This window comes from Amblyraja radiata, chromosome 18 (genome assembly GCF_010909765.2).
Source record: "Amblyraja radiata isolate CabotCenter1 chromosome 18, sAmbRad1.1.pri, whole genome shotgun sequence".
Classification (NCBI taxonomy): domain Eukaryota; kingdom Metazoa; phylum Chordata; class Chondrichthyes; order Rajiformes; family Rajidae; genus Amblyraja; species Amblyraja radiata.
In genome coordinates, this window is record NC_045973.1 from 2,118,401 (window position 1) to 2,139,861 (window position 21,461).

Consider the following 21,461-nt stretch of genomic DNA (forward strand, 5'->3'; position numbering starts at 1 on the left):
CTGCCTGCATGTGAGCCATATCCCACCCCACATATTAATGTGACTATCCAAACGCCCCTCATACTCCGCCATCACCTCCGCCCCCACCACCACATGTTCCCCAGGCCCCCACCTCCCTCTGTGTCAAAACTTGCCCCGCACATCTCATAAATTCATTAGAGATAGGAGCAGAATTAGGCCATTTGGCCCATCAAGATCACTCTGCCATTCAATCATGGCTAGACACAAAATGCTGGAGTAACTCAGCGAGACAGGCAGCATCTATGGAGAGAAGGAATGGGTGACGTTTCGGGTCAAGACCTTTCTTCAGACTGAGCTTCAATCATGTCTAATCCTTTAAACTTTCCATGTCTCACCTTGTAGTGACATCCTCTAGTATTGGATATTTCAATTCTGGGATAACTTGTTAATGGAAAAACAAAACTGGGAATGAAAAGGATCATTTAGTCTTGGTTGAGAGCATAATGGATAATGTGATCAAATATGGGTCTCAATTTAAAGTATATGTTTAGTTTTAGGTATAGTTAAGATATTTGCTGGATTTAAATTTTTTTTAAAGAGTTATATAGAAGGCAGTAAAATCATTTTAAATATGCTTAATTTTTCAATTTTTCCCCAACTGTTTGATACATTACCATGGATAATAAATATAAAATTGTTGCGACGCATGATTAAGTGTGATGATTGGTGATGATTTAGTAATATTCCTGAAGCCGTATATAATGGGTCATGACTGCTGAAGGGTTTGAATGCATCGATCGTGAGCATCTGAGCAGAAAATTGCTGCGATTCATATTCTGACTGCTCGTAAGCCATTTAGAACAGAGATGAGGAAACATTTTTTCACACATAGAGTTGTGAGTCTGTGGAATTCTCTGCCTCAGAGGGCGGTGGAGGCGGGTTCACTGGATGCTTTCAAGAAAGAGCTAGATAGGGCTCTTAAAAATAGCGGAGTCAGGGGATATGGGGAGAAGGCAGGAACGGGGTACTGATTGTGGATGATCAGCCATGATCACATTGAATGGCGGTGCTGGCTTGAAGGGCCGAATGGCCTACTCCTGCACCTATTGTCTATTGATTGTTGCCGGAAAATTGCGTCCCTTTCAGGACAAACGATGACAGTGAGGACAAGATTTGTAACAAGATGGACACAAAAAGAAGAAGAACACCATCAACTCAGGCATATGTGACTTTAAAATACCACCTTGCACTAAAGGTTATTCCCTTTATCCTGTATCTATACACTGTGAATGGGTTGATTGTAATCAAAAGTTTAACTGAACTAGACAAAAAAAAACAACACAAAAAAAGTAAAAACAGACAGACTGCAGGCGAGCCGCAGCCGTTTCACAGCGTCGCCACTTCCGGAATATATGTTTGCATTTGCATCATGGCAGAAATGCTGATGGATTTATGGAAGTTCTATGAAAGTTAAGCTAATGACCAGATTCTGGTGGGGGGAGGGTATCAGTCAGCCCACTCTCCCCGTCCCGAGATTACATTCCTTGCTTCTGTGCGGTGCCTCGTTCAGGAGAGGCAACGGTGAGAAGGCAAACTTCACTGACGAAGCACAAAGACATACATCTTCTGCACTAGGATGTGATGTGTAAAGTCCAAGAGAGGGATGGATCTTTGCTTTCTGCTCCTGACGTTAAAACTGGAAAATTGAAGACGGCAGGCCCAAGGCTGGCTAATTCAGCAAATTAAAACTGTGCCTTTCACCTCTGCGGTTGGAGACCAGTCGGTAAAGGAGCTAAAGGGCCTGTCCCACTTGGTGCGTTTTTCGGCAACCGCCGGCATCATATCAGTCTCGCCAAAGATTTTGCACATTTCAAAATCCAGCGGCGACAAAAAAAATGTTGCGGCACTTGAAAAAACGCCGCACGTCAATACGTCATCATGCCGCGTCACGCCGCATCACACCACAAATGTTTCAGTGCCCTGATACGTCAGTCAATGACGCCAGCAGTCGCTGAAAAAAATCGCCAAGTGGGACAGGCCCTGTGTCAACTCGATGTCATAGACCCCCAGAACCATACAGCACAGAAACGGGACCTTCAACCCAACTTGCCCATGCTGGCCAATCATGCCCCATTTACACTAGTCCCACCTGCCCGCATTCCCACCACACCTTTCCTGTCCATGCACCTGTCCAATTGTCGTTCAAACGCTGGCATCGTTCCCGTCTCAGCTACCTCTTCCATTCATTCACCACTCTCTGTGTGAAAAAGTTGCCCTTCAAGTTCCTATTAAATCTTTCCCCTCTCACCTTAAACCTGTGCCCTTTGGTTCTTGATTCCCCTCCTCTGGGTAAAATACTTTGTGCATTTGCCCCATCAATTCCCCTCGTGATTTTATACACCTCTATAAGATTTCCTGCTAAACTAAACCACCTGACCAATCAGGATTCAAAGATCCATGTGAGTGCCGTATTATAGCTGCCTTATGTAATTAAATCAGATCACTGGCCAGAATAATAGTCAGAGCAATTTAACATTAAAGCAGCCTAATTCATTAACACAGCCTTTACCTAGTAGAGAAAGAATACTTGGTAAGTTGATGTTTTTTTGACCCCAAGCATATTCAACCAATAGAATTCTCAAACTAACTTCGGTGATTAAACTCGGTTTTAAAATTGTGTGGATCATCTGCTTGTTTAGGTTGTAGTGGTTTACAATTGTTCATTTCTTTTAATGGTTTATTTAAACATCTAAATCTACATTTTTAGACAATGAGACCGAGAGCTAAAGAATGTAGCGAGCCGTTTATGGATGTTTTCCCACAGTTTGACATTCACCAGGTTGAGGTGCCCGCCCGCCCCGCCCGCCCCAGGGTCAATTATTGCTCGGCTAATTAAAATGTTGACGTGGCCTGGCGGAATATTTCAAAGCCCTGGGGGGGGGGGGGGGGATGTGGACGCAGCATTTGGTGAAAACTGCCTCCTTCACAGAGCTTTCCGTTACTAGCAGGACTGCACAGCAAAAGGCACATATGGTACAGCAACCCTGCCTAAGGAAGTTACGGTCCTGTCCCACTTACGCCATTGTTTAGGCGACTGACTGCCAGCGACTAGGACAATGGAATTCACCAAAGTCAGCACCTGGCGACAACCTACGACAGCCAAAATTGTCGCCACTGTCGCCGAAAAATTTTCAACATGTTGAAAGATTTTCGGCAGTCGCCTGTAGTCACCTAAAAAAATCGCCCATGTGGGACAGGCCCATTAGCTGTTCCACTTCCGATAATTTGTACTCGATTGTTTTAGCTTTCCACAGCTGAAAAATAGATTCAAACACTTGGAGGACATAGGTTTAAATAATTGGGGGGGGGGGGGGGGGGGACAAGATTTAATAGGAATCTGAGGGACGACCTTTTCACTGAGGTAGTTGCGGCAGGTACTATAACAGTATTTAAAACACACTTGGACAGGTACATGGATAGGACAGGTCTAGAGAGACATGGGTTAAACACGGGTAAATAGGACTAGCTTGGACAGAGCACCATGGCTGGCATGGAGGAGCTGGGCCGAAGGGTCTGTATCTAACTGTCACCGACCTGTGTAATCAAATGGTGTTTCAGGGTGGGAAGATAGCAACCTTCACGTGGTCCGCCCTGTTTCGACGAATGCAATCAACCCGGCGTGCACAATCAAGTAAGAACAAATAGAACAAGTTGCCCTACAACTTTAGGCTGTGCACGCCACACGCAAGAAGAAGAAGAAATAGTGCTTCCTCCGGATGCTTTGGTTTATTCCCAAATTCCAAAGACTTGGGAGTTCATGGGTTAATTGGCCCGCTGCCCCTAGTGTAGATACGAAAGTGGGATAACATTGAACTAGTGTGAACGGGCGGGCTAGCGAGGTCTCGGTGGGCCGAAGGGTCTGTTTCCATGCTGTCTCTCTAAACTAAACTCAGTTCACCAATCATTTGGAAGATGGCACAAAACATACCAGCAAATGAAAAGCATGCTTTGAAAAAGGGTTTTGGCCCGAAACGTCACCTATTCCTTCGCTCCACAGATGCTGCCGCACCCGCTGAGTTTCTCCAGCATTTTTGTCTACCTACAATATTCTAATGTCTGTAATGAGGTAGTCGGGAAGGAAATAGGCAACGTTTCGGGCCGAAACCCTTCTTCGGCCCGAAACGTTGCCTATTTCCTTCGCTCCATAGATGCTGCTGCACCCGCTGAGTTTCTCCAGCATTTTTGTCTACCTTCGATTTTCCAGCATCTGCAGTTCCTTCTTGAGCATGCTTTGAATATCCGTGGAAATAATTCTCATTGGACTTGTATCTACATCCGAACACACTTTGGATTCTTCGATGCCAGCCTATATGGATCTACTGCCTCCGATTATGAATAGCAAGTGTCAGCAAACAACCTCTCAATGCTTGGTGACAGCGAATTATTTAGTAATTTGATTGCAATGAATATAATACTGGGAACTCAATGGCACAGTCATAGTTTAGACGTTTATTCAAAGGGTTTCGTTGCCTCCGTATTAAAAAAACGCAAAATATTAATCTCTTGTAGAAAATTCTGAAAATTCGCTTTTCCCTTTCAAGTCTTGGTCGCTAGGTATATTTGTGTAACTTGGTGAAATACTGTCAAAGCATTTGGAGTGTATAACTATGTATTTTATGATCCATGAATTAGCAGCCTGTAAAATGCTAAAACACTATCATGCAAAAGTAATATATGTTTAAGAAGGAACTGCAGATGCTGGAAAAATCGAAAAATGGTGCTGAAACTCAGCGGGTGAGGCAGCATCTATGGAGCGAAGGAATAGGAATGTCTGAAGAAGGGTCTCGACCCGAAACGTCACCTATTCCTTCGATCCATAGATGCAGCCTCACCCGCTGAGTTTCTCCAGAATTATTGTCTACCTACAATATATGTTTGCATTTTAAACTAAGATTCATGGTTTAGAATCTGGTCATTAGCTTAACTTTCATAGAACTTCCATAAATCCATCAGCATTTCTGCCATGATGCAAATGCAAACATATATTCCGGAAGTGGCTGCGCTGTGAAACGGCTGCGGCTCGCCTGCAGTCTGTCTGTTTTTACTTTTTTTGTGCTGTTTTTTTTGTCTAGTTCAGTTAAACTTTTGGTTATTAGGTGGTGTTATGTGTGTGTGGGGGGGGGGGGGGGGCTGAAACAGGGCTTTCTGTCTCTCCCTTCGGGGGAATGCGACTTTCTGGTCGTATCCCCCTTCTCTTCCCCCGTCTGAGCTGAGGCCTAATGGCGGAGCTGGCGGCCTCCAACCTGCGACTGACCTCGAGGCTCCGGAGGTAGAGCCAGCCAGGACTTACCAACGCGAGGCTGGCCGTCTTCGAGCTGCGGCAGCGTTCGGGCAGCGGCACGACTCGGCGCTCCGGTGAGGGCGGACGGTGCGGGGCTGAGATGCTCCCGTGTGGGCGGCCCGGCTCACGGCTGGAATGCGCTCCCGTGAGGGCGGACGGTGCGGGGCTGAGATGCTCCCGTGTGGGCGGCCCGGTGCGGGGCGGAGACGGTGCTCCGGTGGCTGAGGCGGCTTTATGGCGGCGGCGACCTGAATCCGGGGCTCGGCCGCGGGCCAGTGGACGACATCGTCGGGAGCTCGCAGGTCACAGGCTGGTGCCTGTTTTCCGAAGCTCCCGTGGCAACAGCTGCGTCCGCTGGACTGGAGGGCGGCAGCTTCGACCACCCCCGGGCCGCGGAGCTTGAACCGCGGGACTGACTTACCATCGCCCAGTGGGGTATCGCCTCGGCGCAGAGGGAGAAGAGGAGGGAAGAGACAGCAACCCTAAGACTTTTGCCTCCATCACAGTGAGGAGGTGCTTGGTGAACTCACTGTGGTGGATGTTAATTTGTGTTTATTGTGTGTTGTTTATTATTACATGTATGGCTGCAGGCAACGACATTTTGTGCAGACCGAAAGGTCTGAATGACAAATAAAGAATTCCATTCAATTCAATTCAAGTCAAATTAGAATGAATAACTAATCATAGTCAGGGCAAGTTGATGCAATTAATATCACTGAATAAACTCTGGGATGGAATTGGAATGGGATTAAGTTGGTCTTAAATGATGTTCGGCGTAGATGTGGGCCGAAGGGCCTGTGCTGTACTGTTCTATGTTCCTTGCTAGAAGTCCTAGGGACATCGCAGACACAAGATCCAGTGTTTGAGAGACTGGTGGGAAGGATCTGCCAGTTGTGGGTCAGACAGCATCTGTGGAGCAAATGGACAGGCGACAGGACTCTTCTTCAGACTGACGGAGTAGGTGGGAAGAAAGCTGCAAAAGAGAGGTTGAGGCAGGACAAAGCCTGGCAAGGATAGGAACCAAAGATCCTACAGCGAGCAAGATGGATCACTCGACGAAAAAGACGTAGTACAGTCATGGGCAGATTCATGGGTAATTTTCGGCCCCATTTCCGTAACCAGCTTCCGTCTCCGCACCAAAGATCCCGTAGCGGAGCAAAGATACTAGTGCAGAGACGGAAGCCGGTCACGGAAACATCCTCGTAAAAATAAAAGTTCTTTGGTAAAAATCTTCTCATTTTCAGAATTATAATTTATTAACACAAACTGTTCCCCCGCAACGTTGATTACACTGCGAGTCGAGTCGGGTCGGATCGGGTTACGGAAATGGATGAAAAAAAGGCCCACGTTCCGATCCGTTGCGTACTACACGTCAGCCCATTGCATTTAGCAGGAGTGGTCTATCTTGCTCCGCTATAGGATCTTTGAAAGGAACTGTGTAAAAACTCCACGCCCTATCACCCGACTCCACCCATCACTTGCCAGGCCTTGTCTTGCTGCCATCTCTCTTCACCAGCCTTCTCCTCCCTACTCCACCAGTCTGGAGAAATGGTCTCAACCCGACCCGAAACGTTGTCTGTCCATTCCCTCCACAGACGCTGCCCGGCACGCTGAGTTCCTCCAGCATTTTGTGCTTTCCGACTCCATAACTCCATGACTTAATCTCCATGTTGCTACTCAGCAAACCATCCAGAAACACAGCATCAGTCCACAAATGGATATCGACCACATCTCAACCTCGTTGCTACATTTGAATTTTAACCACGGCAATAATTGTCACTCTTATCCAATGTCCACTAGTGCATGGGCAGGAATTATTTTCAGTGACCAAGCAAAACCCAATTCCATTCAGACCCAGCATGGAAACAGGCCCTACATCCCACCAAGTCCACACCGACCATCAGAGAGTTGTGAATCTGTGGAATTATCTGCCACAGACGGCAGTGGAGGCCAATTAACTGGATGTTATCACGAGAGAGTTAGATTTAGCTCTTAGGGCTAACGGAATCAAGGGATATGGGGAGAAAGCAGGAACAGGGTACAGATTCTGGATGATCAGCCATGATCACATTGAATGGCGGTGCTGGCTCGAAGGGCCGAATGGCCTACTCCTGCACCTATTGTCTATGTTTCTATAGTCAAAATGTCTTGTGCTTTACCCTATTGCATGAGCTCAAGTAAATGGTCCATAACTGCCATGATTAATCTTTGGGAATAGTGCAAAGCAAGCAGTCTTCGATCCTGCCCTCGGGTGCTGTCTGTGTGGAGTCTGCACGTTTTCTCTATGACCCGAAGGTAGACGAAAATGCTGGAGAAACTCAGCGGGTGCAGCAGCATCTATGGAGCGAAGGAAATAGGCAATGTTTCGGGGCCGAATCCCTTGGGAAATAGGTAACGTTTCGGGCCGAAACCCAAGGGTTTCGGCCCGAAACGTTGCCTATTTCCTTCGCTCCATAGATGCTGCTGCACCCGCTGAGTTTCTCCAGCATTTTTGTCTACCTTCGATTTTCCAGCATCTGCAGTTCCTTCTTAAACACTTCTCTATGACTGCGTGGGTTTCCTCCAGGTGCTCTGGTTTCCTCCCACTTCCCAATGGCGTGCGGGTTGGTGGGTTAATTGCACTCTGTAAAGTGCCCTTAGTGTGTAGGGAGTGGATGCGAAAGTGTGTACGGGTGATCGCTGGTCACTGTGGACTCGGTGGGACGAAGGGCCTGTTTCCATGCTGTACCTCGAAACTAAACTAAACTGTCGATGGTGTCGTGCACTCTAATCACCACTGAAATTGTTCCTTCCCACAAAGTAGAATCCACAGCATCTGCTCCATTGAATTTTCATTATCATGTCAAACAGGAACTTAACTCTTACTTACCTCTCAAGCTCTGCTATTTTCTTATCTCTGTCGTTTTTCTCAGTCTCCACTTCTTTCAAGATCTCCAGGAGTCGATCAACTTCGGCCTGGCATTTATCAGACTCCCCTTTGTAGTATACCACGTCTTTCTCCAGTTGCCTCATCTTCTCACAGATCTCTGGGTTCAACCGAGTGCCGTCCTCGGCATCGTGAGCCTAATGTGTGAGCAGGAACGGAGAGATGAGCTGGCATCCTCCGCGTAAACACCCATTTTAAACTCTGCCATTTGACACGACACCACAACACTCAAAATATATATTGAACACACACACACACACACACACACACACACACACACACACACACAAAGTTCCATAAGTAGCAGAACAAGCTTAGCAAACATGCTTTAAAATGCAGCAGGATTCTCCCATGAAAATAATTCAATGATATTATGTTTAACAGTGATCGCAATACCACACTCAGGAAGGTACGCAGCCTAGGACAAATGCGTTAGACTTCAAGCAAGCACACACAAAATAATGAAGTGCGCACTCCATCGATCGGCCTACCCCATTCTCCTCATAATTCCTAATTGGTATCTTGAAAACAAAACCAAGCATGTAAAACAAAAACAAGGCAGTCAAAGATGACAAAGGAAATTCAATGAAAGCAAATTAACTTGTAGGATTTTTTAAAAATACAGCATTATTCTGAGGATGCTAAGATTTGATCCAAGGATGGTTTGTCACTAAATTATCTTAGATTCGACACCTGATGAAACAAATAAGAATATCTGCTTCAACTAATAAAATGGAGGGTGGCTCTTGTGTGAGAAAATGCTGGTCTATTTTCCTATATATTACCAAACATGAAGGTAAACAGGGCCGGCCGCTGTTACTGATTATGTGTATTATATTTTCAGTAAATTTGATTCTTTCTACTGCCAAACCATGCAACATCCTGTTGCGTTTTATCATTCAGAGGTACTCTAACGTGGGCCTTGAAAACCAGTGGCTTTTATGACCTTTAATTTATAAGGTATGTAGCAACAGATTAAGAGGGGGGAGATGAGAACAGAATCCTCATTCATTGCCAATTTAAATTACCACTGAAATAAATGGAGGAAAGACAATGCAGAGTAGTCTTTATGTTGCCGTACACCCATCAGCAATAAAACATCTTAATGTCTGCATTCAGCATTCAAATGTTTTATCCATTTATTGTCATTTATTTATGTTAGATTGGCAGGATGAAGAAAAACAGACTGACTGGCCTCCCGAAAAGGTAATGAACACAATGAAACAAGTTACTGTGAACAGTATTAGTTCCATGATAGGAGTTTGGGGAGGTGATATATAATAGTCCATTCAGATGCCAGCAGCCCATGGATCCAGTTTACAGATAGTGGCACTTTGGATCATTCTTCAATGATGGCCCAGTCTCAAAAGTTGCTGTATTTTTGTGGAAAGAACAAATGTCCACAAAGAGATGAATCAAATTTTGATTTTACTGCAAGCTGAAACAGTGGCATTTGTATTATATTTTAAAATTTGCGCAATAGGTTTACAAAAACAACAAGAAAAGCATGATTACATTTTTTTTTAAAAGATGAAAAAAATTAGCCACTTCAAATTATTAGGAATCTGAATGAGTTTAATGAACATAAATCATCCAAGTGCAGAAACAACAAAGGATGCAAGTGACTAGTAACAATGCAAGTGAAACATGCAAGCTTCATTTATAATTTAATTCTCAAAATGTTTAACCCTCTAAGTTCTCCCAGTTCTGCAATGAATTCCTCTGTCTGACAACAGTCTAGGCACAGAACAAAAGGTGTCTGTGTTCCCCCACTCCCCACTCCTCCTGATAATCAAGGAGTTTTTGAAAAAGAATGTTTAATGTAAACCTGTGCTGTAAAACATACCAGTGTCACCAGTTTGCCAATTATCACATCCTAACAAATTGAAAATATTAGAGTGTGCCAAAGTGTAACAGGATTTACTCTGTGCATATACTGTCACTCTCCCAATGTTCTGTAGACCTAAAGATCGCATCAAATGGTCACTAATTAACATTAGTTGTTAACTGGTTACCACTTCACCTAAAGTGACCAAGCAACCTTGAAGTCTACAGAGTTTACTTCCAAGAGTCGAATAAAAAACGGAGCCGTAAGCACAATGCCAGGTCAACGAGTCCTCATGCTTTCATAGAGTACAGAAGGCATCTTAGAACCACTTACTGGAGTGTACATCTGATTGAACAACTGCTCAGCTTGCTACACAGTAAAGTTGGGAAGAAATGAAACACAGACAGGAAGAAGGAAAAGATTCAGGAAAACAACATTAGCTCAACAAAGTTACACAGTAAAGTAGAAATTTCAAGTTCCCAAACATTCTCCCGTGAAAGTGAAGGGCGCAAAGGAAAGGCAAGTGTTGTTGGCTCAATACAAAGCACAGTTTCAATCATCTTCTATTCTCCCTCCCCCAAGTTAAATAGTCCGTGAAACAAAGAAAGCTGCCCACCACTGATGTTACATTTAAAATGTTCTGATCAAATGAGTTACCGATAAGACATTTGGGTTTATTAAGGCTACTATTAATCAGAACACTTTGAAGTTGTTTCTGATGATAAAATTGATTAAACCAGATTATTAAAATGTAAAGTCTAATTCTTCTAATGCCAACATAATTAGTTCACCAGCTATCAAAGGAAGTGGTATCTGGCATGACGGCTCATAAATGGCTGTTGTCTTTCACCAACTAAGCTTTAACGTTCATTCACAAATCGCAACACATAATCCTCCGACATTTTCGCCACCTCCAACGGGAACCCACCACTTACCACATTTTCCCATCTCCACCCCTTTCCACCTTCCGCAGAGACCGTTCCCTCCGCAACTCCCTGGTTAACTCACCCCTTCCCACTCAAACCACCCCCTCCCCAGGTACCTTCCCCTGCAACCGCAGAAGATGCAACACCAGTCGCTATACCTCCCCCCTCGACTCTGTCCAGGGACCCCGACAGTCCTTTCAGGTGAGGCAGAGGTTCACTTGCGCCTCCTCCAACCTCATCTACTGTATCCGTTGTTCAAGATGTGGACTCTTATACATCGGCGAGACCAAACGCAGACTGGGCGATCGTTTCGCTAAACACCTTCACTCAGCCCGCCTGAGCCAACCTGATCTCCCGGTTGCTGGGCACTTTAATTCCCCTTCCCATTCCCACATTGACCTTTCTGTCCTCGGTCTCCTCCATTGTCAGAGTGAGGCTAATCGCAAATTGGAGGAACAGCATCTCATATTTCGCTTGGGCAGCTTACAGCCCAGTGGTATGAATATTGATTTCTCTCACTTCAAGTAGCCCCGGCATTCCCTCCCTCTCTCTATCCCTCCCCCACCCACAGCACACCAGGTTCCCGTTCTCACCTAGCAAACAGCTAACAATGGCCAGTCTCCCTTATCATCTTTACTGTTTTGCATATCTTTCATTCATTGTTCTACATCTCTCCACATCATCATCTATATCTCTCGTTTCCCTCTCCCCTGACCAGTCTGAAGAAGGGTCTCGACCCGAAACGTCACCCATTCCTTCTCTCCAGAGATGCTGCCTGTCCCGCTGAGTCACTCCACCATTTTGTGTCTACCTTCTATTTAAACCAGCATCTGCAATTCCTTCCTACACATTCCCTTTAACAGTTTAGTTACCGATTTACCACGATGTACACATTCAATTCACATATTTCATTCAACATTTACAAATCCCTCTAAAAAACAAGGTGATATCTTTGGTTACATAAGGTTGATTTATTCAATGACTCAAAGTAAAAATGTACCATGTGGGGCAGTGGAGGGATTCAAAATAAATTGATATTTATGATTAAAAAGAATGAACTTTAAAAAATCATGATCCTTTCACACAGGAACTAAATTGATTTAGTGAAAATTCAATGGTCAGCAAATAAATGAGTGGGAAATAGTAACAACTAATGTTGGAAATGGCACAGTAGCTACTAGACTCAGAGTGATACAGTGTGGAAACAGGCCCAACATGCCCACACCGGCCAACATGTCCAGCTACACTAGTCCCACCTGTCCGCGTTTGGCCCGTATCCCTCCAAACCTGCCCTATCCATGTACCTGTCTAACTGTTCCTTAAACGTTGGGATGGTCCCAGCCTCAACTACCTCCTCTGGCAGCTTGTTCCATACACCCACCACCCATTGTGTGAAAAATATGTAACTATAAACTTGTGTAACACAGTCACAATGATGGGATTTGCAATGCATTGTTCACAGTATGGTTGAGAACGTTCCAACACAGCGGGGTGTGAGTTGGCCGCTGAGTTTTGGATGTGATTGTGGCAACAAATGATCATGTTACCAGAAACCCAGAAGTCTGGACTCACGATCTGGAGATAAAATTCAAATCTCGCTGCGGCAGCTTTAACTTCTTACAAACCAAAACTTCTTGTAAAGTAAGTGTTCCTAATAAATTCTGATATTTTCACTTAAAACAAATGTGTTTAACAGTTGTACCTTGCTTGCAGCAGCACTGCATGTACTTTTTAAAGCATTGCAAGTACAAAGCAGCACTGTGATCTACATCAGTGGGAGATGGGTAGAATGGGCTGAGACCTATGACCCTCAGGAGTAACCCTTGCATCCCCCCACTCTCCGTCCCACGGAAATGGGTGAAAACAAGGCCCACGTTCCGCTCCGTTGTGTACTGCACGTCAGCCCATTGCATTTAGCAGGAGTGGTCTATCTTGCTCCGCTATAGGATCTTTGGTCGTACCAGCTTCAAAGTCGTCTTCAAGAGTCTCATTGGCTGTAACTCGTTCTCACCTCGCCCACAGCTAACAATGGCCTGTTTCCTTTATCATTGTTAATTTTTGCATATCTATCAATCATTTGTTCTATATCTCTCTGGATCATCGTCTTCATCTCTCGTTTCTCTCTCCCCTGACTCTCAGTCCGACGAAGGGTCTCGACCCGAAACGTCACCTATTCCTTTTCTCCAGAGATGCTGCCTGACCCGCTGAGTTACTCCAGCTTTAGTACTCTCAGCAGATGCATGGGATTATGAATTTTGCTACATCACCAGTATGTGACATTCAATTCAATTCAATTCAATTTATTGTCATTTGGACCCCTTGAGGTCCAAACGAAATGTCGTTTCTGCAGCCATACATTACAAAACAAATAGACCCGAGACACAACATAATTTACATAAACATCCATCACATTGCTGTGATGGAAGGCAAAAAAAACTTATCTCTCCACTGCACTCCCCCCCCCCGATGTCAGAGTCAAAGTCAAAGCCCCCGGCTGGCGATGGCGTTTGTCCCGCGGCCATTAAAGCCACGCCGGGTGATGCAAGGCCGGACACCGGGTCTTGGTGTTAGAGCCCCCGGCGTGCGCTCGCAGAGTCCCGCGGCCATTCCAAGCCGCGCGATGCGATGGTGTAAAGCCCCGCTCCAGGTGCTCTTCAACCCCGCAACTCGGGCAGGAGAAGTCGCCGTTGCGGAAGCCCCGAAAAGCGGTCTCCCAGCAGGGACCCGCGGGCTCCCGGTGCCGCCGTCCGCCAAACCCGCAGTTGCAGCCTCCGAAACTCCGGGGGTCGGGTGGCAGCAGCGTCCACCACAGCTCCACCCGCTCCGGACTCGGCCAGCCCCGTGACGGTGAGTAGTCGGCAGCTCCGCAGCTGGAACCCCAGGTCGTTCCTGTTGGAGGCCGCTCCACGTTGCAGCCCCAACGACAACGGAGACCCGACAAAGAAAGGTCGGGTCTCCCGTGCAGGGGAAAGATTTTAAAGTTACCCCCTCCCCCCCACCCCCCTACACACATACCCCAACAAAAAAAATAACAAAAACTACATAAAAACGAGACAAAAAAATAATAAAACACAGACGGACTGCAGAGGCCGCTGCTGACGAGAGTCGCGCCGCCCAACATGACTGTAGCGTTCATTTACACATCATTCTCTTCAAGGGTTTATTTACTGATTTATCATGTAATAAATACATAATGTGTTGTGCTGCTGCAAGTAAGGATGTCATTGTTCTATCTGGGACACATGACAATAAAACACTCTTAACTCTTGACTATAACATAGAGCAGTACAGCACAAGAGCAGGCCCTTCAGCCCACGATGTCCGTGCTGAACACGATGCCACAACCATCTCTTATTGTTCTGCGCATTATCCATATCCCTCTAATCCAGGGGTGGGCAACCTTGTTCTGCATAGTGGCCGGGACGCATGTCTGTGAGTGGATGGCGGGCCACATCTATCACGTGTACACATGGATCCCGCCCCGGATGGCAGGCATCAAATCACGTGTTCACAGGTAGACAACAGTGTTGGAGAAACTCAGCGGGTGCAATCCTTGCATGTCTCCACCCGCTGAGTTCCTCCAGCATCTTTCTCTAAACCTTGGATTTTTCCAGCATCTACAGTTCTTTGTTAGATGTGTTCGCAGAAGGTGCGCGGCCGTGCCGGCGGCTTTGCGCAGGATGCGGTACAGGCAGAGCTCGGCGCTCGGCGCTGCTACTGCGGGCACTCGGCAGGCCGGATGATTATGGGGTACGGGCCACTTTCGGCCCGGGGGCCGTAGGTTGCCGCCCCCTGGTCTAATCCCTGTATATCCATGTGCCTGGCTTTTAAACGCCACTATCGTACCTGCCTCAATCACCACTCCTGGCAGCATGTTCCTGACCCCCATCACATTCCTTTGTCCCCGCACATCTCCTTTAAACTTGGTCCCTCTCTCCATAAAGCTATGCCCTCTAGTATTTGATTTTTCCATCCTGAGAAAAATGATCTGACTATCCACCCAAGTAGACAAAAATGCTGGGAAAACTCAGCGGGTGAGGCAGCATCTATGGAGAGAAGGAATAGATGGCGTGTCGGGTCGAGACCCTTCAGACTATTTACCCTCATAAAGTTACATAACCCTCTCAGGTCTCCTCACAACCTCTGGGGTTCCAGAGAAAAACAATCCAAGTCAGTCCAACTTCTCACTGTAACTAGTAACCCCTAATCCAGGCATCACTCTAGTAAATAGACACAAACTGCTGGAGTAACTCAGCGGGACGGGCACCATCTCTGGAGAGAAGGAATGGGTGGCGTTTCAGGTCGAGACCCTTCTTCAGACTCGACCCGAAACTTCACCCATTCCTTCTATCCGGAGATGCTGCCTGTTCCTCACAGATTTATTGCATTTTTATTTTTTATTATTACATTCATGCACTTTTAATTTATTAATTAGATTTTAGTAATAGACAAACTGAACATTTTTCAATTATAATATTTTATATAAAGTCAATTGTCCATTAAGATTCTCTGCAAGAATTCTGATTACCAGGGGGCAGGGCCAGCAATATTCAACATCAAACAACAGACATTTGGTTTCTGTCTACAGAACCTTCAGCCAAAATAAACCACGTTGCATCACAAAGGGATTGGGGGAAAAAATTAGGGGATCAGCAGAATGCTTATCACTACATTATTCTACATTTCTAAGATCATTATCACATCATTAGAGTTTAAGAAGGAACTGCAGATGCTGGAAAATCAAAGGTACACAAAAAAGCTGGAGAAACTCAGCGGGTGCAGCAACATCTATGGAGCGAAGGAAATAGGCAACGTTTCGGGCCGAATCCCTAGGGAAATAGGTAACGTTTCGGGCCGAAACCCAAGGGTTTCGGCCCGAAACGTTGCCTATTTCCTTCGCTCCATAGATGCTGCTGCACCCGCTGAGTTTCTCCAGCTTTTTTGTGTACCATCACATCATTAGAAGTCAGTGGATGTGATTCACACAACATAGGTTTACTTGTGTTCAACTTTCCAAAGTTTATTTGACAATAGGGTTGCAAAAGTTAGCTTGTATTTGTTGTTTGTCTTTATTTGAGCGTGAGTGCATGCCAAGTGTTGACGTGTGAATCCACATGTTTGCAGGGGTTTGCATTGCAAATGCTCTCTGTGCTTTGCCTGCCAGCTTTGATAGTGATCAGTTTGGATTCCAGCAACCCAGAAATTGTCAAGCATAGAAGATCTTTGTGTTGTTTACTTGAAATTAAATCTACGCTCTGAAATTCCTCTTTCAACGAACAATGAAAGAATGCGAGACAGTATCTGCGTTTAATATCCCACTCTCAAAAACTGCAGCAATACCAGACTTCACAATGTACTGTTTTGAAAATGCAACTGCTAATGCAAATGATCAGTAAAATATACTGTTGCCATCTGTCAGTGAACGAACAACCTTCACCGTGACATATTAAAGATCCAGTTTATGTCCTGTGCGATTCACAGGTTCATTTACATGGATAAATTCCTCTTCACAACCAGGAAGTAGCACTATTAAAGGTACACAAAATTGCTGGGGAAACTCAGCGGGTGCAGCAGCATCTATGGAGCGAAGGAAATAGGCGACGTTTCGGGCCAAAATCCTTCTTCAGACTCAGAGTAGCACTATTAATGCTGGACTTCAATGGTCAATGCATATTTAATTTTTATCTTTTGGACAGATACTGCGGAGATCGGGGGCCCAACTATTGCTAGTGTGGGAGTGCAGCGTAGGTTTACAAGTTTAATTCCCGGGATGGCGGGACTGTCATATGCTGAGAGAATGGAGCGGCTGGGCTTGTTACACTCTGGAGTTTAGAAGGATGAGAGGGTATCTTATTGAAACATATAAGATTATTAAGGGTTTGGACACGCTAGAGGCAGGAAACATGTTCCCGATGTTGGGGGAGTCCAGAACCAGGGGCCACAGTTTAAGAATAAGGGGTAAGCCATTTAGAATGGAGACGAGGAAACACTTTTTCTCACAGAGAGTTGTGAGTCTGTGGAATTCTCTGCCTCAGAGGGCGGTGGAGGCCGGTTCTCTGGATACTTTCAAGAGAGAGCTAGATAGGGCTCTTAAAGAAAGCGGTCAGGAGATATGGGGGGAAGGCAGGAATGGGGTACTGATTGTGGATGATCACATTGAATGGCGGTGCTGGCTCGATGGGCGGAATAGCCTACTCCTGTACCTATTGTCTATTGTCAAACAATAATTTAATATGTTTCCACTGCCCAGCACCCAGACCCCATCCAACACTATACCCCACGCACAATCTGTATAATCAGTCCTTCCATAAGCTAGGGTACCATGCAATCCATCTCTACCCCATTGAGGACATTGGACTTTGTCTCAGGAACTGATGCACTATTCTGCACTCTGTATCATCCCCTTCATTCTACCTATTGTACTTGAGTTTGACTTGAATGTATTTAGGAAGAGTATTGTCAGATCTGATTGGATCGCTTGCAAAACAAAGCTTTTCACTGTACCTGGGTACACGGGACGATAATAAACTTGAAGCTAAATCTCACCAAAGCAAACGATTGCATGGTTTAAAAGAAAGTACCAAAGTGCGAAATGTTGTAGATCAGAATTGGAAAATTGGAACTGGTCACACTATGCTATGTTAAATAAGTTCCATTATCAAATATTCGCTGGAAGACTAGGCAGGCGGGGAACAGATCTCGCCGAGATACGCCCAAAAACAGCTGGGAATACTTGATAGCTCGGAGAGAGAGAGAGGGGGAAAATATCAAACACATTGTTTCAAAACAAGTTGAGAGAGAGTATGTCTAATGCTCTTTAAACTAGTGTAAAATGATAAAGTCTTGGTTACTCACTAGACAGTTCCAGTTTAGAAGCCTTGTGAAATAGTAGCCCATAGTTTTATTTCTAGAAACTAATTGACTAAATCACAGTCACTATGATGTCGGGACGCCACCATTGTGCCTGCTGCCTCCACCCCCAACAGCACCCACCACTCCCCGCATTAAGGAAAAGTTGAGCTGCTCATCCCCTTTGAACTTCTCTCCCTCTATCCTACAGCCAGCTGGTGTTTGACATTTCTACCTCTTGAGCATCTATTCTGTCGATGCCTCTCATAATTCTGTATGCTTCTATCAGGTCTCCACTCAGCCTCCGACACTCCAGAGAAAACAATCCATGTCTGTCCACCATTTGCTTATCGTTAATCCCCTGTCATCCAGGTTGTATTCTGACAAACCTCCTGTGCACCCTCTCCAAAGCTTGCACATCCTTCCTGTAATGGGGCCACTAGAAATCCTCCAATACGATCCAATATGATACGATAGATCGTAGCCTAATGTAGCCTAACTAAAGCCTCGTAGAGCTGCAACATGACTTCCTGACTCTAATGCCCCTGTCCCACTTAGGAAACCTGAACGGAAACCTCTGGAGACTTTGCGCCCCACCCAAGGTTTCCGTGCGGTTCCCGGAGGTTTTTGTCAGTCTCCCCAGTGGCGTAGGGTGGGTTTTGCGCGCCCGGGACAGTTTAAAATATTGCGCCTCCTCATTAGCGGTTTTTGGTCTCTTCCTTCGAACTCCATATTAATTTGTCGTATCCCCCGTCTCCGCCTGCGCAGAGGCCTAATGGCGGCTTCGGAGCTGGGGCAGCGGTAGCGGCGGCTGGGACAGCGGCAGCGGCGACCAGAACTCGGAGCTGGGCAGCGGCAACGGCGGCTTTGACAGCGGCAGCGGCGGCTTTGACAGCGGCGGCCTGGCCTCGGAGCTGGGACAGCTAGAGCGGCAGCCCGGCATCGGAGCTGGGATGGCGGCGGCAGCGGCTGGGGCGGCGGCAGCGGCAGCGGCGGCCTGGCCTCGGAGCTGGGACAGCGACAGCGGCGGCCTGGCCTCGGAGCGGGGGCAGCGGCAGCGGCCACACGGCATCGGAGCTGGAGCAGCGGCAGCGGCGACCTGGCCTCGGAGCTGGGACAGCGGCGACCAGAACTCGGAGCTGGGGCACGTTCCGGCGGCAGCGGCCACTCGACCCGACCACGGGCCCAGTGGACGACAGCGGCGGCTGAGACAGTGGCAGTGGCCTCGGCGCAGAGATCGCTGGTTGGTTAAAATTGTTGGATACATTTTTAGGGGCGTTAGATTGTTAGATAAAATTGTTAGATAAAAATTTTTATAAAATGGCAAAGAAATTTACATTTTATTACAATAATTCAGGGGAAGGCTGCTAAAGAGCTGCAGCGTGCCTTTAGAACAAAATTTTTTGCCATTTTATAAAAAAAATGTATCCAATTATTTTTTTGCGCCCCTAAAAATTTAGCGCCCGGGGCAACCGCCCCTCTGGCCCCCCCCCACGCTACGCCATTGAGTCTCCCTACCTGCTTCCACTACCTGCAACCTCCGGCGACCACCTGCAACCTCCGGGAACCGCACGGAAACCTTGGGTGGGGCGCAAAGTCTCCAGAGATTTCCGTTCAGGTTTCCTAAGTGGGACAGGGGCATTACACTTCATGCTCGGACCAATAAAGAAAGGAATACCGTATGATCTCTTTCGCACCTTATCTACCTGTGTTGCCACTTTCATGGAGCTGCAGACTTGCACCCCACAATCCCTCTGTACATCAATGCTCCCTCCTAAAGGCTCGCCATTAACTGTTTACATTCCACCTCACACTTGACCAGAATCAACTGCAAGTGTCATTTCTACGCCCATATCTCCAACTGATCCATCTCATGTGTTATCCCTTCACAACCTTCTTCACAATCTGTAACTCCACTGAATTTTGTGGCAATGACTAATTTATACAGTTCACAAAACAACAGGTCCCAGCACTGACGATTGCAGAAGAGCACTAGTCAGGGACCTCTGGTCCAAGTAACCCTTTCCATCACTATCCTGCCTTCTCTGGCCAAACTTATTTTGAATGCAATCTACTAAGTCACCGTGGACCCCGTGCTTCTTATCTTCCCCATCATACCTACCACGAGCGACCTTGTAGGTAGGTAACCTCACTAAACGCCTTATAGTTAACACCCGCTGCCTTAACCTCTTTCAAACATTTTTATCATCTCCTCCAAAAACTCAATCAAATCTTTAAAGTCCTTTCCAGATGCAAATTCTTTTCCAAATGCAAGAAGATTCGACCCCTAAAAATCCTCTCCAACTGCTTCCCTGCCACTGGTGCAAGAACCTATAATCTCCTCCGCGATGCCTTTTGCTCGAGTTGATACAGTGGGCGGAATGGCTGACGGGAAACACTTATATTCACGTTGCCTCCTGAAGGTTATTTAGGTGCTTCGAATCGCACTAAAAACAAGATTCAATGATTGACTCTTTGGGAATTAATAAATTAACAAGCAAGTCAAACATCATATTCTGCAAAAAATGCTTCTGTCTCACTAGCAAAGAAACGCACAAGAATCCTGAACAGTTCCTTGAAGAAATGACAAAGTTCGAATGAACCCCAGGTTAAAAGGTACCTTGCAAAGAAAATGACTCAAGAAATTACACTTTCATCAGAATCAAAGTAAATGAATATAAAGATAGTTAATACTAAAAAGACTCTAAATGTTTGTTTCATTCAGGAAATTTAAGAATTTGATTAATTCAGTGGCAGCTTCTCTATAAATCGTGGCTGGACTCTTGCACTAATCTGAAGTTCACTCATGAACAGAATTCATTTTGTTTCCCCAACAGACATGAAGAAGAAACACTTTCACCCCAATAGCAACCCTTACCTTCTTCAACTGTGCTTCCAACTTACTGCATTCTTCCTTTTTTTGCTCGATAGCAATTTCCAGAGTTTTTAATCTGGAATCTTTCTTTAAGCCGGTTGAAGCTAAAGAGGACGCATGTTCCTTCAAGTCAATCAAACTAGACTGAAAGAAAATAAACAGTTATCAGTTAAAGTAAGAGACCACCTTCTGCAGCTTACAGTCTCAAAACAAACGTTCAAGCCAGCTTTTTAAGAGACCTTAATGATGCATTTGTGTGCATATAAATCACATCCTTTAATTTGGTAGTAATACTTTGGTAGTGCATTCCACAGACTTAAGTTGACCTAAAGCTGAACTTGATAGGAATGAAAACTGGAGAGGAGCCCAATTCTCTGAAGTGCATCATCTTTCAATTGTCAGGTGGGTGGATTGGAAATGGTGAGGGGTGGGGTGGGATTGTTAAATATGTCTATAATAAATATATTATAGCAGCTTCGATCACAGAAAGCAGATTCAAGATAAACATTCACAGTCTAAACGTGTATTAGTAATTGAGAACATTGTTCCTTGAGCTGAAGAAGGTTTGATCGCAACACCTGCTGCAGCCCCTTGTGAACAAGGGGTGACTTGCTTACATCCCAGTATGTGGGTTGTTAGATGGTAGATGGTTGATGAAGCCAATGTGGGAACTGCAGACACTGGACCACTGATGGGACAGGTGGGGGTTTGGGGATGGAGTACTCCATTTTGTCTCCAAGTGTCTCCATTTTGTC

General features: G+C 45.8%; 1 protein-coding gene across 8 annotated transcripts in view; it reads right to left on the bottom strand.

The window, feature by feature from the left end:
* erc2 (ELKS/RAB6-interacting/CAST family member 2) overlaps positions 1 to 21,461 on the bottom strand; it is a 569,575-nt gene that overhangs the window by 278,279 nt on the left and 269,835 nt on the right. For 7 of the 8 annotated variants that reach the window (XM_033036569.1, XM_033036567.1, XM_033036568.1 and 4 more), the window contains 2 exons: positions 20,710 to 20,850; positions 8,172 to 8,365 (listed from right to left, as the gene is read on the bottom strand). In XM_033036569.1, coding sequence (XP_032892460.1) covers positions 8,172 to 8,365; positions 20,710 to 20,850 — 335 coding nt within the window. Of the gene's footprint in view, positions 1 to 8,171; positions 8,366 to 8,719; positions 8,750 to 20,709; positions 20,851 to 21,461 lie in introns of all 8 variants that reach the window. The other variant, XM_033036563.1, reaches the window with a different exon arrangement.